This window comes from Panthera onca, chromosome B1 (genome assembly GCF_046562875.1).
Source record: "Panthera onca isolate mPanOnc1 chromosome B1, mPanOnc1 haplotype 2, whole genome shotgun sequence".
Lineage (NCBI taxonomy): Eukaryota > Metazoa > Chordata > Mammalia > Carnivora > Felidae > Panthera > Panthera onca.
In genome coordinates this window covers 162,098,240-162,123,167 of record NC_138342.1, presented here as the reverse complement: position 1 = coordinate 162,123,167, position 24,928 = coordinate 162,098,240, and the positions used below count along the sequence as shown (strand labels likewise).

The window sequence follows — 24,928 nt, the reverse complement described above, 5'->3', positions numbered from 1 at the left end:
TAGTGGTAAAAAAGCATGATCTGAATGATGTGAAACCTTGGAAATGTGTTGTGACTTCTTTTATGGCTCAGTATATGGTCAGTTTTGTAAATGGTCCACATGAATTTTAAAAAGATTTATTATATTCTACCTTTTTTTTTTTTTAACTTTTATTTATTATTGAGAGACAGAGAGAGTCAGAGCATGAGCATGGGAGGGGCAGAGAGAGAGGGAGACACAGAATCTGAAGCAGGCTCCAGGCTCTGAGCTGTCAGCACAGAGCCGGATGCGGGGCTCTAACCCACAAACTGTGAGGTCATGACCTGAGCTGACTGAGAGATCATGACCTGAGCTGAAGTCAGACGCTTAACCGACTGAGCCACCCAGGCGCCCCTATTCTGCCCTTTTTGAATGGAGTTATGTCTGTATATTAATGAGTCAAACATTTTAACTGTATTGCTCAGACCTTCTAAGTTTACTAAGTTTTTGCCCTCTTTTCCTATCAGTTACTGAGAGAGTTGGGTTAATATCTTGAACTATTATTGCGGGTTTTTTAAATTCTTGTTTTAATTGTGTCCATTTTGTTTTCCATATTTTGATGATGTGTATTATTTCCTACTAATTAAGCATTGATATGCCTTCCTTATATATTGAGAATTTTTACCTTGTGAAATAAACCTTTGGGGCTAGCTCTATCTTCCAAAGTGTCATGACATTTAGTATATGAAATTATACCTCTACTCTGATGATCTTGAGTATTCTCATATTGTCATAAATAAGGATTTTTTTATTTGTGTGTTGTATAGGAATACATTTCATATGTATAATACTTCTCTAATGCTGTGTTTTTTCTATTATAAGGAAATTTTTTTTACCAGAATATGTTTAACTTCTAATTCATGAAATGGAAATATATAATTAATTTTACATTATTTCTATGTTAATGCTTATAACAAGCACATCCATTTCAATAACTACCAAAATTTTGAGTAAACAAGTTATGCAGAGTTCTAAGATTTGGTAGGAGTCTATTTTTTCAATTTGTACAATTAACAACTTTTGCAGAGGTACTAAGCATTTTCCAAAACATGACTGCAAAGAACACATTAAGTTCTCAAATAAATACAAGTTTATGTCCTCTCAAGAATTTACCATTTCACAGGCCAGTTTGTTTCTTTTCTCCTTTCCTTTACATAATTTCATTGTATTCATTATCAAAGTTTTTGAATCCTTTATTCCACATAATGTTTAATTTTTATAATTGTCATTTTTGTTTTTTTGTTCTATAGATATATTTGAGCCTTTTATTTTGTTTATTGATTTGATATTTTTAACCAACCATGTGATGGGAGATTTTGTGTTTCCCTCTGTGTCTAGCTGAAGAAATCCCATTAAACTAAGGAGGAATCTCTGAAGTTATTTTGGGACCTCTTGATGATTTCAATTGTTTCTGCTTGAGAGTTTCTTTAAAATATTAACAAATGAGAATCTATTTTAAAAGCCTATGATTTTTTATTGTTGCTTCTTTTATGATGTCGTCATCATTATAGTAGTATGTGTTATATTGTTTGACAAATCCTATGATTTACCTGCCTGTTATGAGCAAGATATATTCACCGTCGAAAGAGAAATTATTATCACTCACATTTTAAAAGAATAATTTAAAAATTGTTTTTCAGTATGATTATATGGGATCAGAAATGATGGCTGTAACACAGAAAATTATCCAGATTACTGGCCTTGTCAACACTGTAAGTTTTAAGTTTTTTACATTTATAGTTTTATGAAAAATCATTGAAACCGGTTTCTATTTTACCATGACAAATCAATGACTTAAAAATGTTCAATAATCTAAATAATAAACTGAATATATTCCTTATGTTATATCGTTTTGATTTAATAATTAATGTTATTTTAACAAGTATGCCATAAATCTTATTTTAGATGTTTACTCAGTTCAAACTGACTGTAATGCTGTCCTCCTTGGAATTGTGGTCAGATAAAAACAAAATTTCTACCAACGGGGATGCTGATGATTTATTACAAAGATTTTTTGTATGGAAACGGGACTATCTTATCCTACGGCCCCATGATATAGCATTCTTACTTATGTAAGCACAATGTTCTACATTAAAAAAGAGATATGCATAAATAATATAATTAATTTGATAATTAATGCATTTACTGTGTTCTTCAACTTTCTGTAGGCCTCTGAAAATGTTAAACATTTTCATATATAGCTATTGCCATAGATGTTATAGTATAGTTGAAAAGATGATAAGAATAAAAACAACATAAGTAACATATATCACATATATCACAATATATTTTGGAATATAATTTATATAAAAAGACTTGACTTTCATAACTACAGAATACATTACTTATGTTATGTACATATGTTATACTACATACTTTACTACTATATATGTTTACTAAAGAGTACATGTAAACCTTAGCTTATTAATAATGTTAAAATTGTCACTATTCAGTTAATATTATCTATAATATGTTAATACATTTCATGTCTACTGCTTGACTAAAAAGAATTTTTTTGATAATATTTAATTTAAGAAAATGCTTACATTTAGGACAGACAAAACTTCTTATTCCACAGATTAAAAATCCTTTTTGTTTGGGGTGCCTGGGTGGCTCAGTTGGTTAGACCTCTGACTTTGATTTTGACTCAGGCCGTGATCCAGACCCATGTCAGGCTTTGCAATGACAGCATGGGGCTTACTTGGGATTCTCTCTCTCCCCCTTTCTGCTTCTCCTCCATGCGTGCACATGCTCTCTTTCTCTGAAAATAAATAAACTTAAAAAAAATAAAAATATAAAAAAACTTTTTTGACTTTTAGTGATCAAAAGAATGCATGCAGAATAAGGGAAACTGAGGAGAATTCATGATAGTCAAATTATTTCAAGTCTAAGAGGTGATGAGAGAAAATTGCTACTAAAGTGAATCATAATTTTCAATGAGCATTTTGTATAATATTTTAGATATTATCCAGGTCAAAAATTTGTATATTTGAAAATCATTGTAAATTTTATGGAAGATTTAGCTTAATAAATAAAGTAGTAAATTGCTCTGAATAACTATGGTAATAAAAAGTTTATACTATAATGATGTAGTTACAGGAAACATCCTACATATTTGGGAGCAACATTTTCTGGCACAATATGCAATAAAAGCCATAATGCAGATATTGCTATGGTATGTAATCTTTATCCTTCTTTACTATTTTTTTCTAATCTGTATATTGCATTTTATATTATTTAATATAGCTAAATAGTGTATAATAAAAGTAGTGTACAATAAGGCATTTTTCTCTCTATGTGTATTTATTATTTTGTTTGGACAAAAATATTTTAATCTTAGAACATAATATGAACATACATTAAAATACTCATTCACTGAATAGGAATAATGACTATTACGACAGTTATATCAGAATTTCTAAGGATGTAAAACAGTAAGCAAAGTTAAATCCTCCTGTATGTCTACTTTAAATTCAAGAAATAGCAAAAATCATTAATTTGTCCTTGCCATTTTATGTGTTATTATGCTATTGTTACAAAAGTATGGGTCCATTTACTACATGTTGTTCTGCATTGTTCTTATTTTATGAATCATTTCAGAACTATTTTGAACAGCTTTTTAAAAGACATATACATGTTGATTCATATAGCTCCACTTTTCTTTTTAAATTTGTATCTTAATAAGTAATACACATTCACGTGTTACAAATACAAATGATTTTTGGGGCACCTGGGTGGCTCAGTCAGTTGGGCGATCAACTTCAGCTCAGGTTATGATCTCACCATACCCAAGTTCAAGCCCCGCATCAAGCTCTGTGCTGACAGCTTAGAGCCTGGAGCCTGCTTCAGATTCTGTGTCTCCCTCTCTCTCTGCCCTTCCTCCCACTTGTGCTCTCTTTCTCTCAAAAATAAATAAACAATAAAAGTGTTTTTAAAAAATTTAAAAAAACAAGTGATTTTACAGGACTAATACTGAAAAAACGAAATCAGTCCCTTACATAAACTACGCCTGCATTTTTTTTTTAATTTTTCCTCCTGACTTATACTTTTATATTCATCTCCTTGTAAATAAAGTTTTATTGGAGTATATTACATGTAAAGAACATTGCAAAAATCATAAATATCTAGCACAATTAATATTGACCAGGTTAATACATAGCCATAAATATCATGGAGATCAAGAAATAGTGTATTTCACCACTTCATAAGACCCCTATGAATCATATACCTCCTTCCACTTACTATCCATATCAAAGAAAAACACTTTTTGACACTTATCACCATTGGTTAAGTTGGCCTCTTTTTGAGCTTTATGTAAATGAAATAATACACAGTATATTCTTGTATCTGCCAATTATTTGTTCAAAATTATGTCTGTGGAATTTACCCATGCTTATATGTGTAAGAATAATTGATTCATTTTTACTCTATATTTTTAAATAAAATGCCCTTGAAATTTCTTGAGTCTTCAAATTTAGACATCCATTGACTTACTATCAGTGAAGTCAGAATTTAGGATCCTAATAGCTCATAATACTGACTTGCCACCTCTTCCATTCTTCCTCTATAATAATATAGCTTATTAGAATTTTGTTTTATTCTCAGATGAGCCAAATAATGAAATAAAATTAAATCGCCTTCATTGCTTAGCTTTTGTTTCTTCCCAAATTTGTAACTGCATAATATTGCCTTTGCCCAAATTCTTTAATAAAATTAAAAATTGCCTCTACTTTTTTTACATGTTTCAAAAAGTCCTCTTTGGAGCTCTGGGGATGTTTCTTTTTTTCCCCCAATCTCTATTAAACTTCTTGCATAGGGGCTGTTTACAAATTTTCTACCATTTCTCCTTTGGAACGTGTATTCTTTTTTCATGACTTGCTTACTCATTTTAGTAGAATATATGCTCTTATAATTTACTAAAAAATAGATGTGTAGCAAATTGTTTGAGAGTGACATGATTGAAAATACATTTAATTATTTCAAAGATTGGTTAATTTTACTTTCATATATATATATATATGTGTATATATATATATATATGTTTTTTTTATTTTGAGAAAGAGAGAATGAGTGGGGGAGGGGCAGAGAGAGAGGGAGAGAGAGAACCCCAAACAGTTTCCATATTCAGCATGGAGCCTGATGTGGGGCTTGAGCCTATGACCCTGAGATCATGACTTGAACCAAAATCAGTCTGATGCTTACCTGACTGAGCCACCCAGACACCCTATGGTTAATTTTCCTTTTAAAATAATTGTACCTTGGAATTTTAAAGGATTTTTTCCTTGTCTTTTACCATTTCTTTAGAAATTTAATGCTATTTTTATTCTCATTCATTTGTGTGTCTTGCTTATTTCATGTATGGAAACATTTAAGACTTTTTAAAATCCTTGTATGTTGTCTTTCATCATCCAATATGCTGGTTATATTAAAGTCCTTTCAATCTGGATACTAATTTACTTCTGATTTGAGAAATTTTACTATATTTTATTTGATCATTTTTTCCCCTTTTCTCTATGGAACTTTGTTAATTATATATTAGAGCATTTTGACTCATTATACAATTTATTTTATCTTATTTAAGTTTGTTCTTTTACTTCTACATTCCCTAATATTTTTTGATATTTATACTTTTGATCAGTCACTCATCTAAGTGTTCTCAGATCCATCTCATGATAATCCTCTGCTCTGATCTGTCTCATAGGGTACTACATATATATATTCCCTGGGCTTCTTTGCCTTCATGCTTTTGGGTATATTCAGCAAGTGTGGATGATTAGATGGAGGCAGGGAAATGTCTTAGTATGTCTACATACTGACCCTGCTTGGAGAAATGTCTCAGAACTATTGCTTTCTGTTCTGAAACTCCTCGTCCTTCTGTCATGTGGCTCCTATTGAGTAGCACATGTTTATGGATTCTAAGAATGGATCTTCATTTATACATCCTGTTCTGGTGTTGGTAGCAACATTTTGCTTTTCTAATCTCAGAATTGCCTCATCATCCTCTGTTGGTTTATCAATAATTTATCTGTTATATGTTAACCAGCTGCTTTTTTTCCCCAGTTGCTTTTATAAAATTCTTTCTTCTTGGATCCTATAGTGGCTTTAAAATCGTCTCCTTTTTTTGGTAACCACTAGGCAAGTATAACTGAGAATCATTTACCCGATTAATTGTTCATGTTGCAGAATTACAGACAAGTGGGGGTGGGTACCTGGGTGGCTCAGTCAGGCAAGCATCTTCAGTAAGCTGAGCCGACTTCAGCTCAAGTCATGATCTCACCGTTTGTAAGTTCACGCCCTGCATCAGGCTCTGTGCTGACAGCTTGGAGCTTGGAGCCTGCTTTGGATTCTGTGTGTCCTCTCTCTCTGCCCCTCCCCTGCTTGCACTCTGTCTGTCTGTCTGTCTCTCTGTGTGTCTCTCAAAAACAAATAAACATAAGAATATAATTAGAATAAAGACAAGCGGGGACCAAATCTGTTATTTTATAATTAGCACATTAATTGGAAGGAGACCTTAGACTTGGGATTGTAACAATGGATGAACCCAAGATGAACCTGATCATTTTATTAAAAAAATTTTTTTTAAATATATTTTTTAAGTTTATTTATTCTGAGAGAGTGAGAGAGCATGTGCAAGCACACAAAAGAGGCAGAGAGAGGGGGGAAAAAGAACGTCCAGCAGGCTCTGCATTGTCAGCACAGAGCCCCATGAAGGGCTTGATCCCACAAACCTGACCTGAGCCAAACTCAAGAGCTGGATGCTTAACCAACTGAGCCACCCAGATATCCCGAACCTCAGAATTCCTCAGAACAGGAACCCGATCAAAATTTAAAATGACAAATTCTTCTAAGAGTGTTTTGGTCAACTGAAGTAGCTGGTCCACGTCTGTGGTGAGGTGAAACTTCTTACTTCTCTGTGTAAAGATCCTGTAATAATTTCATTTGAATTGGATGCCTTATAATGACACCTGTTCACTCTAAGCTCTATCTTAAGGATTAGCATATTTTATATAAAAAGGAACAAGTACTAAATGTTTCAGACTTTGTAGACCATGTAATCTACATTACAGCTCATTAACTCTGCCACTGTAATGCAAAAGCCAATATAGAAAGTATATAAATTTATGAGCATGGTGGTGTTCCAATAATACTTTATTTATGAATACTGAAATTTAATCTCATATAATTTTAATTTGTCACAAAGTATTATTTTTTATTTTTTTAATTATTTAAAAATATAAAACCATTATTTATTAAAAAAAATTTTTTTTTTATTCATTTTTGAGAGACAGAAACAGAGTGTGAGCAGGGGAGGGGCAGAGAGAGAGGGAGACACAGAATCCAAAGCAGGCTCCAGGCTCTGAGCTGTCAGCAGAGCCTGACATGGGGCTCAAACCCACGAACGTGAGATTATGACTTAAGTTGAAGTCAGACATTTAACCAACTGAGCCACCCAGGCTCCCCTAAAACCATTCTTATTTGAAGGCTGTACTGGTCATAGGCTAGATTGGGTTTGTGGACCATAGTTTACCCTGCTTTATTTTAATCTCATCAGCCTTTATCCTCATAGGTTAATAAAAGTTGTAAAGGCTTTCCAGAAGATGTTAGCTCATAAAGCAAGACAACATATAAGATCTTGCTAATTTATGTTGACATTTTCCTGGGCAACAGGTGAGGGGTAGATACTAAGGATTTTAGTAAACAAAAATAGAATAATATTTATTTCATAATAAATAAATAAATAAATAAATAAATCTAGGTAAAAATATTTGAGTTTTTTAATTTAGTGCGACAGCTCAAACATTTGAGAATGGCTTTAATAGTTTTATCAATTGACTGAAACGTGAGCAAAGATGGTCTATTTGTAGTGAAATTGGCAAAGGAATTCATGTTGTTTTACACATGGTGATATTTGAATACATTTATCTAGTTAATCAAACTAACATAGATGATAGATAGATGATAGATAGATAGATAGACAGATATATAGATAGGTCATCTGAGAATAGAGACAATTTTTTTTATTCCATTCTAATCTGTATGCCTTTTATTTTTTCTCAATTTATTCCATCAATTAGAATCCCTAATACAATATTGAATAGAAGTTGTGAGAGTCTAAACCTTGCCTTGTTTGTAATCTTACAGGGAATGCATTCAGTCTTTCATGATTTTATAGGATGTTAGCTATAGGATTTATAGAGAGACTCTTTATAAGGAAGCTCCCTTTGATTCCTACTAAGCAGATATTTTTTTGTGTTTCTTTGTTTCACCGAACATGAATATTGGATTTTGTCAAATGTCTTTCTCTGTATTTATTGAAAACTCATACATTTTTTAATTCTTTAGTCTGTTGATATGGTGACTATATTATTGATGAATTTTCAATTGGTGAACTAGCTTTGTGTTCCCAGAATAAATCCCACTTGGTCTTGATGTATTGTCTTTTTCGTATATTTTTGGATTCAAGTTGGTGAAATTTTGTTAGGAAATTTTGCATTTAGGGGCACCTGGGTGGCTCAGTCAGTTAAGTGTCTGACTTCGGCTCAGGTCATGATCTCACAGTCTGTGAGTTCGAGCCCCGCGTTGGGCTTTGCTGACAGTTTAGAGCCTGGAGCCTGCTTCGGATTCTGTGTCTCCCTCTCTCTCTGCCCCTCCCCTGCTCATGCTCTGTCTCTCTCTGTCTCAAAAATAAATTTAAAAAAAATTAAATATATATATATATAAAGAAAGAAAGAAATTTTGCATTTATGGTGATTGGGTATATCAAACTGTAGTTATCTTTTCTAGTAATGGCTATTTATGGATTTTCTATCAAGGTAATGATGAGTTCATAAAATGAGCTATGTTTTGTCTATTTCTGGATTTTTTTTGGAGAGTTTGTGTAGTGAAAAATAAATCAAATAGAGAATAGAAAAATAATGGGAAAAATGACAAAGCTAGGATTTGGGATTTGTGACAAGAAAAATAAAATTGATAAGCTCTTACCTAAAATAATTAAGAAAAAAGTAGAGGGAAGATTTAAATAAATGAAGTCAGAAATGAAAGTGGAGACATTACAATGGATAAATTACAGAGGTAAAAAGGACTATTAAGAATAATTATATGTTAACAAATTAGATAACCTGGAAAAAATGGATACATTCTTGGAAAAATACAACCTACCAAAATAATCAGGAAAAATAGAAAACTTGATCAAAGCAATACCAAATAGAGATTCAATTAGTAATCAAAGCCTCCCAACCAAAAAAAAAAAGCCAAGGAACAGATGGTTTTACTGGAGATTTCTACCAAAAATTCAAAGAATAATTAACACCAATCCTTCTGAAACTCTTCAAAATAATTGAAGGGAGAACACTTCCAAATATATTTTAACAAACCAGCATCAGCCTCATATAAAAGCCAGAAAAAGAGATACCACAAGAAAACAAAACCACAGGCCAATATCCCTGATGCACATAGATGCAAAAGCTTAAAATATTAGCAAAAAAAATTCAATATAATTTATTGCATTAAAAGGATTATACATTATGACCAAGTGGAATTTACCCCTGAGACGAAACATATGTTGAACGTGGAAAGCAATCACAACACAGAGTACTAAGCAGTATATGATCATGGCCAAACATGGAAAGCAGTCAATATGATACAATACATGAACAAAATGAAAGAGGAAAAAACACACAATCATCTTAGTGGAAACAGAAAAACATTTGAGAAAGTTCAACATCCATTCATGATAAAAACTCTCAACAAACCAGTTTTAAAAGGAAATTGCTTCAACAGAATGAAGATCATATGGCAATAGCCTAGAGCTCATCATAATCAACCAGGGAAAACTGAAAGCTTTCCATCTCAGATCTGGTACAAGGCAAGAATACCCACTCTCACAACTTCTATTTAACATAATACTGGAAGTCCTAGCCAGAGCAATTACACAAAAGAAGAAGAAGGAGAAGAAAAAGAAGATAGAGAAGAAAAAGAGAGAAAGAGAGAGGAAGGGAGGAAGGGAAGAAAGGTGGAAAGAAGGAAGGAAGAAAGGAGAAAGAAAAATCAAAACTGGAAAAGAAGATGTAAAATTATCTCTTGTTTGAAGATGACGTGATCATATATGTAGAAACCCCTGAACAACAACAAAGGACTCAGAAATAATAAATTCAGTAAAGTTGCAGAAACAAAATAAACATTACAAAAATTAGTCATGTTTTTATACACAATGGACTATCTGAAAAAGGAAATCAATAAAACATTTCCATTCACAATAGTAACAAAAAGAATAAAATACTTAGGAATAAACTTAACCAAATTGGTCAAAGATTTGCACAATGAAAATTATAAAACATTGATGAGAGGAATGAGATGATACAGATAAGTGGAAAGACATCCCATCTTCACTAATTGGAAGAATTAATATTTTTAAATGTCTATATTACACGCAAGTGATCTACAGTTTCAGTGCATTCCCTATCAAAACTTCAATGTCATTATTTACAGAAATAGAAAGAAAACCCTAAATATTATATGGAACCACAAGAAATCCTGGGCAAAGAAATCTCAAGCAAGAAGAACTTATCTGGAGACATGACACTTTCTGACTTTAAAATATACTATAAATATACAGTAATCAAAATAGTATGATACTGGTACAAAACAAACATCTAGACAAATAGAACAGAATGGAGACCCCAGAAATAAATTCATGCTGTAGACTGGGGCAAGAGTAGGGGAAGTAAATATGCCACAATGCTTTCCTATCATTTTTTGAGTTGACTTAAAAATTTTAATACATTTAAAAAATATGTAAGAAAATACCCCCATAGTCTGGTAGCATTTTAAAATACTAGCTATAAATTTTCAAGTTGCCTTTTTCATTAATTCTGAATTCACTTGGTTGCTTGTAAGACTTTGTTTTTTAGAGTTCTGAAAAAATCGATTCTGACAAATTTTCCTCAAATTATTAGTGTTTTCGCGGAGGGATGGGTTCTTGGGACTATCTACTTGGCCATTTCACTGGCATCCTCTGCTTTTTAAATTTTGTTTGGTTGCTTGTTTTCAATTATACACTGTCAGTTGCTGCATATTAATACGTATGTTTGTAGGGGTGCCTGGGTGATTCAGTCGGCTGAGCGTCTGACTTCGGCTCAGGTCATGATCTCATGGTTCGTGAGTTGGAGCCTGGCGTCGGGCTCTGTGCTGACAGCTCAGAGCCTGGAGCCTGCTTTGGATTCTGTGTCTCCCTCTCTCTCTGCCCCTCCCCTATTCACTCTCTTTCTCTCCCTCTCTCTCAAAAATAAATAAACATAAAAAAATAAATAAATAGTATGTGTGTTTGTCTGTGTGTATTATTGTCCCTTTTCTCAGACAGAATTAAAGTACTCGCATAGAATTTGCTTCTTTCACGCTGTTATTTTAAATGTTCTCAAGTAGAAACAGGACTCGTTTCATCTAGAGTAAAGCTTGCCAAACAACTGAGGCAGTAGACTTCTGATTCTATGTACTCTGTCCAAAACCTCATAAATTATGAATGTTTTTATTCTGACTGGTGTGAGCATGAATCATTCCCAGTTCAAGGATTTTTTTTTCTGCTCTCTTCAGGTTCTTTTATCCCCCTAGTCTTTAGGAATTGACTTAACTTTTCACAGAGAGTTAAATTATGTTACTTTATTTCATAGGTAGAAACATTGCTTTAAGATACATACAAATCTGCAAGATAATATTATTCATTTTCCCTTGAATAGTTAATAATTGTTATAGCACTCTTAACAAAACTAAGCCACCTAAAATCTCTTGTATTTACCCATATATTTATCATTTCCAATACTTTAATTTTCTGAGGATTTAAGTTTTCATCTAGAATCATTTAGTTTCAACCTCAATCTCTTTCTCCAACAATTTTTGTAGTTCATGTCCACTTGCAATGAATTCTTTAGTTTTTTTATGTAAAAATATATTTATTCAATCTAATTTTGGTGTTATTTTTGCTAGATTTATAATTTGGGGATGATAATCTTTTTCCTTCTGTACTTAAAATGTATTTCACACTCTGCCCTCCTTGTTATTTATGGAAATTCAACCAATAATGGAATTGTTTGTTTTTGTGTAATCTGTCATTTATTTTTTGCTGCTTTCAAGTTCTTAAGTGTTGATTTTCAAGCCTTGGTTAATTTGTGTAGGAATTTATTTCTTCATTAATTTATTTCTTCATTCTTCCTGGTTATAGCATAATAATTAAAAGTTTAAATGGAATGGTTCTTTTTATGTTCTAGCAAATTATGCTTTCACTAAAATCTAGGTATGAAAATTAATTGCTACTAATAATTTGTTACTAATCAAAAACTGGCATTGCTTTCACCTGAAAGTTTTCTTAAATTCCCCTCAGATACTGAGACACTTCATAGTGGTTGACAGTTGGATTTACTTCTTCTGATAGTGTTCAATAATTTCACTGCTTGATCTTACAATGCTATGATTTCTGTGTGTTATTTGTTATTTAGGCTTATTCTCTTGCAAAAAAATAAGACTCATGAGAAGTTCAGTAGAACAGTCTTTATGTACCCTTTATTCAGATTTCCCCAAAGAAAACTTGCTCAATAACCATAGTATCATGAGACTGTTTCACTCGTTTTCTAAAATTATTATAGGTTTACCATTTACACTTAGAAATGACCTATTTTTATTAATAATAATGTGCTGAGTGAGATATAAGTTATTAAGTTTTTAGGAATTTTTTTTTACTAAGGGTTTCCAAATGTTCTAACATAATTTATTGAAGAGATACTCTCGCTTGAAATTTTGCACCGTTCTCAAAATTCACTTGAGCATACTTATCTGGGTCTATCTCTGGACTTTATTTGTTTCATCAATCTATTTGTCTGTCTTCTTTCAATATTGCATTGTTTTGATTACTCTAAATATGTGGTAAGGCTTAAAATTTCAGAAATTGATTCTTACTTTTTAAAATTATTTTCACTATTCTAATTTCAGTGCCTTTCCACTGAAATTTCAAAACCGTTTTTAAAAACATAGTGCTGTTTTGTTGGGTAATGCATTAAACCTATAGTTCAATTTGGGGAGAATAGAAATCTTCACTTTGTTTTATTTTTTAAAGCTATCAATATGCAGTGTTTCTCACTTTCTTTAGGATTTCTTTGATTTATTTCTTCAAAATATTCTAAGTTTTAGCATATAGTTCCTTACATGTTTTGTTTCATTTTTACCATTTGTGGGCTGGTTTATATCCTCCCCAAATTGATAGATTGAAATCCCACCCCCAGTACCTCATAATGTGACTGTATTTGAAGAGGCCTTTAAAGGAGTAATTAATGAAAATCAGGTCAATATGATTGGTGCTCTTTTAGGAAGAGATTGAGGCAAGATATGTACTGAGAACAGACCATATGAAAACATAAGGAGAAAGGACTTAGAAACCAGCCCTGCCAGCATCTTGATCTGGGATGTTCAGCCTTTAAAATTATGAGAAAAAAATATTGATGTTTAAACCACCTAGTACTTCGTTATGGAATCCCCAGCAAACTGATACATATACATAAATGTTTTAACTTTTTAAAGAAAGAATTGTAAATAGAATTGTGTTTTCAATTTCAGTTTTCAATTGTTCTAGTGTATTTCTAATATATAGAAATACAATTGATTTATTTGTTGAACTTATATCCTGCCTCCTTTCTACTTATATTTCAGTTCTATGAGTTTTTTATTTTTAATAAAATAAATAATAAACTTCCCTTCTGGCAACTATGAGTTTGTTCTCTGTATTTAGGACTTCTTTTTGTCTCTTTTTTTTCTTTGCTTATTCATTTGTTTTGTTGTGTTTTATTTTAATCCCACATATGGGAGAAATCATATGATATTTGTCTCTGTCTGACTGACTTTATATAGCATTATACCCTTTAGGTCCACCCATGTTGTTGCAAATGGCAAGATTCGTTCTTTTATATGCTGAATAATATCCCATTGTACATACACATGTCACATACTCATTATCTGTTCATCTATCAGTGGGTATCACGTGGGTTGCTCCAGTAGTTACACCACTTGTTAATTTTTGCTTTTGTTGCCAGTGCTTTTGGTGTGAAAACCAAAACTTGTTGCCAAGACCAATTTGAAGGAGATTTTTGCTTATGTTTTCTTCTAAACCTTTTACAGTTTTAGGTCTTATGTGTAAATCTTTAATCCATGTCATGTTAATTTCTGTGAATGGTGTAAGATAAGGGTACAATTTCCTTCTTTTGTACATCATAGCTCCTTTTAATCAACAAGCTCTACATTGATGTCCTCTTTTTTTATTTCTGTTAAGAATTTTTTGTATAATTGTCTTCTCTTCCTGCACAATATAACTACTGGGTTATTTTATTTTACTGTATGACTTTATTTTTTATAATTTTTTAAATGTTTATTTATTTTTGAAAGAGAGCGAGAGACAGAGAGCAAGTGGGGGAGGGTCAGAGAGAGACACACACACAGAATCCAAAGCAGGCTCCAGGCTCCAAGCTGTCATCACAGAGCCCAACACAGGGCTCGAAATCACAAACCCTGAGATCATGACCTGAGGTAAAGCTGGATGCTTAACCGACTGAGACACCCAGGAGCCCCTTGTTGTATGACTTTATAGAGGGGATTCATTCTCAACTGTGGAATTATGGAAGTACAAGAGCATGTTTTCTTTTTCTGAGCTGGCATTAAAAGGCCAGCTTATGGTTGTTAACAACCTGTCTTAAAATCTGATGATCAGCTTGATATCACCTTTCATGTTTTGCTGTGGCTTTATCTGTCTTTCAAATTCTGTTACTGGAATTTTTTCCTTTCTTTTATACTTCGGTCTTGTAGTGTAAAAAGAAAGGGTACCTATCAACTATTAGCTAGTAACTGATTTTTCCATGTTTTCATTCACGCACTTGCACATACATATGTACAATCTTTTTTTTTTTTCTTTTAGGCATGAAGTACTTAAATTTTATTCACCATAAATTTCAACTGATGTAGAAAAATAAGAAAAACTCTAAGAATTTTGCTTGTGATGACTAAAGGGATGAGAAAAGTTTCACAATTTACTTATCAAAAGTTAAATAATGTGAAATATGACTCTGTACTGCCAGCAACCTTTTTAAAATAACTTCTCATTCCAAATGTCCTTACAATAGCTTTGCCTATATCTCTAATTTCTGTTATTATTTTTAAAATTCATCCATTATACTACAACCTTTTAATGAGCTTTCATACAAATACCTTACTCCTATGTATATTGCTGGGTCATTTCCCAAGTGTTACACCTCAGCCTAAATATTAATTCATAAATTTTAAGTGGTTCTACTCGTCCTCAGAATTTTCTTTTGGAGTACTTCATTTTCTTCATAATACTTTTTGTGATCTATTTGTATTGATGAAGTTTGTTTTAAGTTTCTTGTTTATTTTCTTTCTTCCTTTCTGTAATGGAAGCTCCTCATGTGAACAATGTCCGTTTCTTTAATGCATGCCACCACATTTTGACCTTCTGTTAATGTGCCTGACACATGTGTACACTGAGTTAATATTTACTAATTGGATGAACTGATTTAATTGAAAAGTTATATAAATGTGTTTTATGTTGATTTCATCAGAAATACTAAGTGTGCTTATGGCTATAGAATTTGAGCGTGTCAAATTGTAAACCAGAGAATACTGGTAGTTTGATCATTCCCTACATTCTTGCATTGTTCTTAACCAAATGACCAGTATGGATAGTCCTGTCAATGACTTATCAAAATAATGTTGTAAAATATACTTAACATAAAGAGTATTAAAATATAAAATTTTATGGGAACAAAATGCTTTAATTTAATTTATTACCTGCTTTTGTTAACTTCTTATATGATGGTTTTCCCTTCAATCTTCTTTATTTTAGTATCCAGATGCAGTAACTTTGGAGGGATTTTCAGTTATTATAGCTCAACTACTTGGTCTTAAAATGGGATTAACATATGATGATATTAATAATTGTTCTTGTCCAAGAGCTACATGCATAATGAATCATAAAGCAGTGTAAGGCTTTTTTTTCTTCTTAATTATTTTACATATATATTTGTGAGGTTGTTTACAAGATGTGATGAATTTTTTATTCTTTATATTCAACTCCATGTCAAAAATTGGAAAGGTATCGAAGAGTTTTCCTACTAATAAATCTGAGTGATACAAAACTCCAGGAAAGTGGTAAATATCATGATTAAGAAATACCTGAGGGAATCAGAGAGAAATTTTTAAGATTTATAAAGACTTTGAAATACTATATAAACATGGTGCTGTTATTGTTTTGACTGTTATAGCACTTGGCATTCAAAGCAAAGATATGTAAAATTATCCTCAGTGATATAGTCCAGGGAGCTTTGGCCAGAATTTTAAGGGAAAGAAAAAAGAGGAAACATTTGAAAAAGAAAAAAAAAACTGTCCTTATTTATAGATATTACGATTGACTACCTACATAAATCAGCAGAATCATAATACGATTCGAACAATAATAGCATTAAAAATTTTATTAAGAGGAACTACATTATCTATAAACAAAGAAATAAAGAGAAAAGAAGGAAAGGGTGATGATGCTGGATAAAATGAAGACTTAACAAAATCACTGAGTAAATTAGGATAGAATCTAGTGCATAAGTACAGGGGCTGGCTTTTATGTATTTATTTTTATTTTTTTAATGTTTAGTTATTTATTTTGAGAGAGAGAGAGAGAGAGAGAGAGAGAGAGAGAGAGAGAAAGCAGAGGAGGGGCAGAGAGAGGGAAAGAGAATCCCAAGCAGGCACTGTCAGTGTAGAGCTTGACACGGGACTCTTGAAACCACAAATCGTGAAATCATGATCTGAGCCGAAACCAAGACTCTGAGGTTTTACCGACTGAGCTGCGCAGGCACTCATAGGTTGGCTTTTTTTTTTGTAGCTGTGTATATGTATACTCAATTATTGTGATAAGATGTTAGCAGAGTAAATAAAGATGTAGGTAGTTTGGTTAATGTAGGTGGAAAGATGAGGACAATTTCTTCTGATAGGAAGCTGAGAACAAGGAGCATAAGAGCTTGGATAAAAGACGTGAAACACATGTCTTGGAGACTAGAAATTAGAAATGACTTCAGAATGTGATAAGATTGTTGGGCCTTTTGAATGGATACTTAATATTAGTAATTACAACAGTAATATGAATTCAAACAGCATGTTTGTTTATTTTGGCCCATGTAATTTCAGCTATCAAACACATAAGTAAAGAAAGTAAATTGTTGAGGTTTTGTCAAGTTAATAATGTCCATGGGATTCAAAAAGAGTTAGGGTTGCAGGAAAAGCTGTGTTTCTCTGAAATAATTTTTTCAGTGTTTCCAAGCCCACACTTGGAGTTTGGGATAAAAAATGAAAATACTTTGAAACAGCTGCTTTAACTCAACTTATTTTGTAGTTGTCTTTAGACCTCGATGGTAACTTTCCCCACAAAAAACCAATCGATTAAGACTTACTTTGAAATGTCTGGGTCTATTAAAATTCTATATACTTAGGCTAACACATTCATTTCTTCCTTTTCATGGCCATCTTTTAGGCAGAGATTTAAAAAAACAAGTTGCTTTGTACACGTTTTAAATGAAAGTTTCAAGTTCTTTTTTTTTTTGTAATGTTTATTTAATTTTGAAGGAGAGAGAGACAGAGCATGAGTGGGGGAAGAGCAGAGAGAGAGGGAGACACAGAATCCAAAACAAGCTTCAGGCTCTGAGCTGGCAGCACAGAGCCCGACGCGGGGCTCGAACTCACAAATTGTGAGATCATGACCTGAGCCGAGGTCAAACGTTTAACTGACTGAGCCACCCAGGTGCCCCTGAAAGCTTCAAGTTCTAACTAACACTTAATTTTTACTCAGAAAGCATGTGGTCCAAGTAGAAAAGAACCTAGGTCTCTGTCTATTTTTAAGCTAATTTTGTGTACAAAGATATCAGTGCTCAAAATTCGTAGCTTTTTGCCTAAGAGTAGCCTGCAAAACTGTAGTGGCACTGATGTCTATTGAAACAAAATAGTTAAAAGTAATATACAAAATTGTTTAAATATTTTTCTTGTGACAGTCTTCATACTTTCCCCTATTGATTCCGTTACAAATGAGTATATCAATGAAAGCTAAAGCATGCCTTTTTTTTTTTTTTTTTTTTTTTTTTATTTTTTAATATATGAAATTTACTGTCAAATTGGTTTCCATACAACACCCAGTGCTCATCCCAAAAGGTGCCCTCCTCAATACCCATCACCCACCCTGCCCTCCCTCCCACCCTGCCCTCCCTCCCACCCCCCATCAACCCTCAGTTTGTTCTCAGTTTTTAACAGTCTCTTATGCTTTGGCTCTCTCCCACTCTAACCTCTTTTTTTTTTTTTTCCTTCCCCTCCCCCATGGGTTTCTGTTACGTTTCAGAAGCATGCCTTTTTTTTCTCACTCTCCCAACTCCAAACCCTTGGCAGTTATACATTTCTTTCCTTGGAGGCTCTGGAGTCAACCCAGAACATCACTCATCACAGATATAGCTGTTTAAGAGTTACTGTTTCAGACATGATTGCTTAGAGGGGAACTGTGAAATAGAATTAAAATGTAAACCACATATGTAATTGTAAATTTTCTAGTAGCTGCATTAAAACATTTAAAAAATCATAGGGCGCCTGGGTAGCTCCATTGGTTGAGTGTCCAACTTTGGCCTAGGTCATGTTTTCATGGCTTGTGGGCCTGGGCCCCATGCTGGGCTCTGTGCTGGCAGCTCAGAGCCTGGAACCTGCTTCAGATTCTCTGTCTCCCTTTATCTCTGCACCTCACCGACTTGCACTCTGTCTCTCTGTCTCAAAAATAAGCAAACATTAAAACCTTTTTTAATCAGATGAAGTTAATTGCAGCAATATGTTTTAATGTATTTTATTAACATATAATAAATATTTAATATATAATATATTTAATATATTTTAATATATTTTATTTAATTCAATGTATTCAAAATGTTACCATTCCAACATGCAGTTTCATGCAGGATTACACCAATGTTATCATCTTGAGAAATTAGAAGATTAAAGTTGCCTGGAACTGAGAATAGTGGATGGGACAGGCTTGGCCGAGAAGACCAGTAGACAATATTTTACACAGTATATTTAAAATATATATTGGAGATCTATTAGACATATATATTAGATATCCCACTAAAAATATAGCTGTGAACATGAAAATAAAGACCTTCACAGAACTTATATTTGAGTGCAAAATTTAAGTCATATAAAAACAGATTTAAAAAATACAAATATGCTTATTTTTACATGATACAATAATATAGAGTAATATATGTAGAAAAATAAATAATGACAGTGGAAGGAGAATGTGGGAAGGTACACAATTTTATATAACGTCAAGAAAGACTTCTTTAGAAAGTTACATGTGAGTAGACATCTGACTGATGAGGGAAGAAAACTTTGGATATATGACTGAAGAGCATATCAGGTAGAAAGATAGATGGTAGATAATAGATGATATATAGATAGATGATAGATAGGTGGATATTTAACCATTAAACTTTACTGCTTTCCTGTAAAGATACATTTTCAATGCCATTTTAAAAATATTAAAGATTAATAGTGATAAATTAAAATGTAATCATGTTTGACTTCATCTCTGCTAAGGCACAACTTTTTCATTTAAGCCATCTTGCAACTCATATCATTATATATGGAACATCGTTTAGATGGGCTTTTATTAACCTGGTTTATTTACCTGAGGATTATTATTTCATTGTAGGGGTTCCAGTGGTATAAAGATTTTTAGCAACTGCAGCATGCATGACTATAGAAATTTTGTTTCAAAATATGAGGCTAAATGCCTTCAGAACTTTTCAAATTTGCAACCATCATACCAAAATCAATCAGTATGTGGTAATGGGATTTTGGAACCTAATGAAGAATGTGACTGTGGAAGCGAAGAGGTAAGCAGTAAAGATTGGAATTTGAGCACAATTTCTTACATTTCTAATAAGTGGTTTTCATGGTATTGGAATTATATATGCAACTATGTCTTCAATATGGAACTTGGATATGAAAGTGAGTAGTGGTTAGGATATATATGAATTGCTTTTCCATCCCTCTTCAATTGAGAAGACAAATGATTCATGAAAACTTGGTTTGTACACACTGTTCCCAAGTATGCCAGTGAAGAGGTTTTGCATACATAGGCTGAACAAATGGCTTTTTATCCACAACTTATTTCCTAATGTATGTGGCCCCAGTCTCTGTTTTTTTCTACAAACTTCTTCTGAGTTTGTTTCAAATTTTCCCCTTTCTTTTGGTTGCAAGAATGGTAAAACATTATAATGTTTTTTTCTTAATCCTCAAGCATTTTTGCATTTCCAATTTCAGGATGATCAAAAACTTGTCCTGTTTGCTCACTTCTAAATATATATATATCCAGCTTACCACAGTCTCATCAACCAAATGTTCTATACATACTAATTATAAATAACATTATTATAATAGCATTATTGCATAATATGTCATAATTCCCCTTTATTTGAATAAAATAAAATTTCATTATTGGTCCCCCAGAAGTTACATGAATTTCTTATCCATCTACAAAAATAGTGGACCACCATTTGTTTACATAATATTAAATCTCTACAAGTTATCTTAATTCTCCACTATTCCCCAGCATTAATATATATGGATGTATATATGTGTGTGTGTGTGTGTGTGTGTGTGTGTGTGTCTATGTAGGCTTTCCAGTTATCTCAGATTTTCTTTTTTTTTTTCATTTTATTTATTTTAGAGAGAGAGAGAAAGAAAGAGAGAGAAGAGGGGAGGGGCAGAGAGAGGGAGAGAGAATCCCAAGCAGGCTCCACACTCAACATGGAGCCTGATGTTGGGTTCAAACTCATGAACCGTTAGAGCGTGACCTGAGCTGATATCAAGAGTCAGACGCTCAGCTGACTGAGCCACCCAGGCACCCCTCCAGTTATCTCAGATTTTCTAAAGTCATCTTAGTTTTCTAATTAGTGATACTATGCTCATCTTGTATTCACATCCTCCTAGATACGGTGCCAATTGCCACCAAAAAAAAAAAAACTGGTTATTTTTAATGAAGGATAGAATAAAGCAACAGAATCTGGAGCTAGGTCTGCACATTGTGAATTTCCACAGCTACCAGCTGTAGACAGATTGTCACTTACAACAGACACTGTCAGTGGCCTACCAGTATCTTCTCAGCTTTGACTATTCCTGGAGAGAGTATTTGTTTCAAGTATCTAAGACTTTTTGTTGGAGTACCTCCTCTGGTCTCAGTAGCATGCTCAGCTTTTAGCAGGGTGGACTTAGTGCACTTGGGGCTAACGATTAACCCTCAAATAATTATGAAGGGTATTTGGTGGATAATTGCCCCAGATTCCTTGACTTTTACAAGGAAATTCTATGAAATATGCTCAGTATCAGAGTTATGCAAACTGGCCAGTGGACAAAATTCAGCTGCTACATATTTTTGTAAGTGGAACTTTATCGGAATGACAACCATGCCCATACATTTACATATTATCTATGGCTGCTTTTGTGCTACAATGGCAGAGTTGAACACTTGCAATAGAAGCCATAAGGTGCACTATTTTAGCAAAGTTGCAAATAGTTGATATTTCACTCTTTACATAAAATGTTTTGATGCCCCCTATTTTATATCATTTCCTAGAAGTACCTGTGGGATTTAGCTTAAGAGAGCAGTAAGCAACTCACAAACCTATATGTACTGGCTTGTTTCCCTTCCTTAACATCTTGCTCCCATCTTGCTCTTAGTGTTTTGGTGGTAGGTAGAATAGACCTTCAAAGATGTCCTCACTCTAATCCTTTGAATTGTGGTATGTTATATTACTGAGGTACTTTGCAGAAGTTATTAAGGTTATGGACTTTAAAATGGGGACATTATCTTGGAATATCTCAGTAGGTCCAATCTAATCAAATGAATCCTTAAAAACAGAGAGCTTTCTCTAAGTGAAGTCACAGAGATGTAGCAGAAGACTCAAAAATATTTGGAAAGAGGGACCCAACCTGCTGTTGCTGAAGGAAGGAACATGGAAGCACAGAAGGAATGTAATTAGTTTCTAGGAGAAGAAAACATGCCCTTGACTGATAGCCAGTAAGGAAACAGGAATCCCTGTACTATAACCTCAAGGAACTTAATTGGGCAGACAATCTGGATGAGACTTGAAGTGAATTCCTTCCCAAAGCCTCCAATAAGGACATAGCCCTATTCACATCTTGATTTTACCTTTGTGATACCATAAGCAGAGGATCTGGACTAGTTTATGTACTTAAATTTTTGATTTATAGACTATAAGATAATTATTTAAGTTGCTAAGTTTTTGGTAATTTGTGACAACCTCATTACGGAGCTAGTACACTCTCCAAATAAAGTACTTGTCGGCATCCTTGCTTAGTGGTCTGTTTCTTGGGGAACTAAAACCAAGTCAGCTGGTACCAGAAGTTTTCCTAGGAAGCATACACTCAGGGTAAGATTCTGAAAGTGGATGTATTGCTGGCCAGATAACAAAATGTACTCATTTATAGATAGGTTCAGGACATTTGAAATGATGGACTTTAGAAACCTAAACTTTCAAATTTCTCAGAAATCTCTGTTCTGGGAAGTCACTGCTAGCTCAATGGTGGAAGAAGGTAGCTTCACATTGCCTAGAGACCACACAAAGATGTGTTCACAAGAGATGGATGTCTCACAAGATGATGCTTGTTCTTTTCAAGATCTGTCCCTGCCTTCCCTCATTGGTTCTAGACTGCATCAAATCTAAGTATAGCCCAAGTGAGAAAGTACTTTCTGCTATTATGATAAAGAGATTATTTTTTAAGAATTTGTAGAATTTGTTAATATGTATGTACAAAACCCTGGATAACATGCAATGAATGGATGCTAAAAATGCTGGCTCAAAATGTTAAATATAGGCCTGGATAGGGTAGGGTTTATTGATAGGATGATAATCTCTACCGAATAAAGATCTATTAGGCAAGGAGATTTGGAGCCAGTCTTGATTTGCTGCTGGATGAATCTTTGAACATTGCAGTCTGGCCCACAATAAATGAGGTTCATATGCCAGAACTGTTTTATTATTTTTTTTATTGCCAGAACTACCTTAATATAGAAATATGGAAGGGTCTCAAAAACTCAGAATAGTGGTCATATTATAACAAAATGTAAGAATAAAAAATCTAGCATCCAATTATTTGGGTGGCTCACCAGATACTGCTTTCAGTAAAACAATGAAAAAATGTGCTACTAAGAAGGTCCAAGTATTGTTGAAAATATCCATGGTAGCTTTCTTGTATAGATAGGGATTGACTATTGGAAGCACCATTACAGAGTTGGGCACCCTGTGTCACTAGGGATCATTGAATACCAAAATAGCAGAGGCCAAGTGGCAGTACTTAGCAATAACAGCCAAATGGATGTAGTTAGCATAAAGGGAAGAAAAGCATAGATGGCAACTATGGTTTTGAGCTGCATGGATTTATACTAATAGTTAAGAAAGATCTGGGTCACCAGTTACATATTTCTTTATTTATATAACTAAAAATTAAGAAAAAGCAGAGGACTGATGTCAATTGCTACAAATGGAAATTTATAATCTCTTGGTACATTTCCAGACCCAAGCTAGTATCAGAGTTTGAGCTCACTATTCAGATAGATGATGAAATCTTGCAATCTCCAGTAATGATAGAAAATAGCACTTTCCTCAGTCATTCCCCTCTCCAATAGAGTAACCTATAGCCTTTTACTGGATTAACTATACACTGGGTAATGGGAAATACCCAGATCATATAGGATGATTGCATGCAGAATCTTTGCTCATGGTACTCACATGAGAGGACCCAAAACACAATAAGGAGTAGGGTGAGTGTATAGAGAATCCAGGTAATACCTGGAGCCCTTGAAAAAGACCACCTCACAGTAGGTTCAATGGATCCAAGGTTAGCACAGATTCTGCATTCAGTCATCCAGTAACTAAATATAAGTTGTTTGAATAGATAGATAGATAGGTAGACAGATGATAGATAGATATAGATATAGATATAGATATAGATATAGATAGATATAGGTATAGATATGCCCCTATTAACACAAATAAAAAATTCAACAATAACAGTAACTAAAGATGAGACATCATATAGATCATATATAATATGACATTAAAATGGTAAGGTGATAAGAACATTATACTAGTAAATTTAACAACCTAAATTGAATAGACAAATTCCTTGAAAAAAGCACTTACAAAAACCAACATGAGTAGAAATTTAAAATGTGAATAGCATTATTGAGAAAAATATATTAAAGAAATCCTATCTATACTTTCAAAACTCCTCATCAAAGAAAAGTCCACACCACATGGCTCTGCTGGTGATTTTTTTTAATTAATGAAAGCACAGCATAGACAATACAGTCAGTGATACTGTAACAGCATTGTATAGTGACAAACGGTAGCCACGTTTATGGCGAGCATAGCATAATGTATAGAAAAGTTGAATCACTATCTTGTACACCTGGAAACTAATGTAATGTTGTGTGCCAACTATATTCAAATTAAAAAAAAAGAAATTATGCTAATTTGATATATTTTCTAAATTATAGAAAAAAGTGACATACTCACTTTTTTCATCTAGAAATAAAAACTAAATGAGTTTATGCATCCATATTAATAATGTGGGACAATTACCATCCACAGCAAGTTCAACATATAAATGTGCACACATAAACACACATACATAGTAATTAAAATGAAGTGTTATTCCCCAAAAAATTACAGAGATTTAAAATGAATATAGTCCATATCTTGACCATTGCTTGATCACAAGACTAGTAGTATCTGATACAGACAAAGTACCCAAT

At 33.1% G+C, this 24,928-nt stretch overlaps 1 protein-coding gene across 5 annotated transcripts in view; it reads left to right on the top strand.

Moving 5' to 3' along the window:
- LOC132691794 (disintegrin and metalloproteinase domain-containing protein 18) overlaps positions 1–24,928 on the top strand; it is a 143,677-nt gene that overhangs the window by 34,074 nt on the left and 84,675 nt on the right. For all 5 annotated transcript variants that reach the window (XM_060653498.3, XM_060653500.3, XM_060653497.3 and 2 more), the window contains 5 exons: positions 1,659–1,730; positions 1,924–2,090; positions 3,112–3,193; positions 15,911–16,047; positions 19,799–19,982. In XM_060653498.3, the coding sequence (XP_060509481.2) occupies positions 1,659–1,730; positions 1,924–2,090; positions 3,112–3,193; positions 15,911–16,047; positions 19,799–19,982 (642 nt within the window). The remainder of the gene's footprint in view (positions 1–1,658; positions 1,731–1,923; positions 2,091–3,111; positions 3,194–15,910; positions 16,048–19,798; positions 19,983–24,928) is intronic.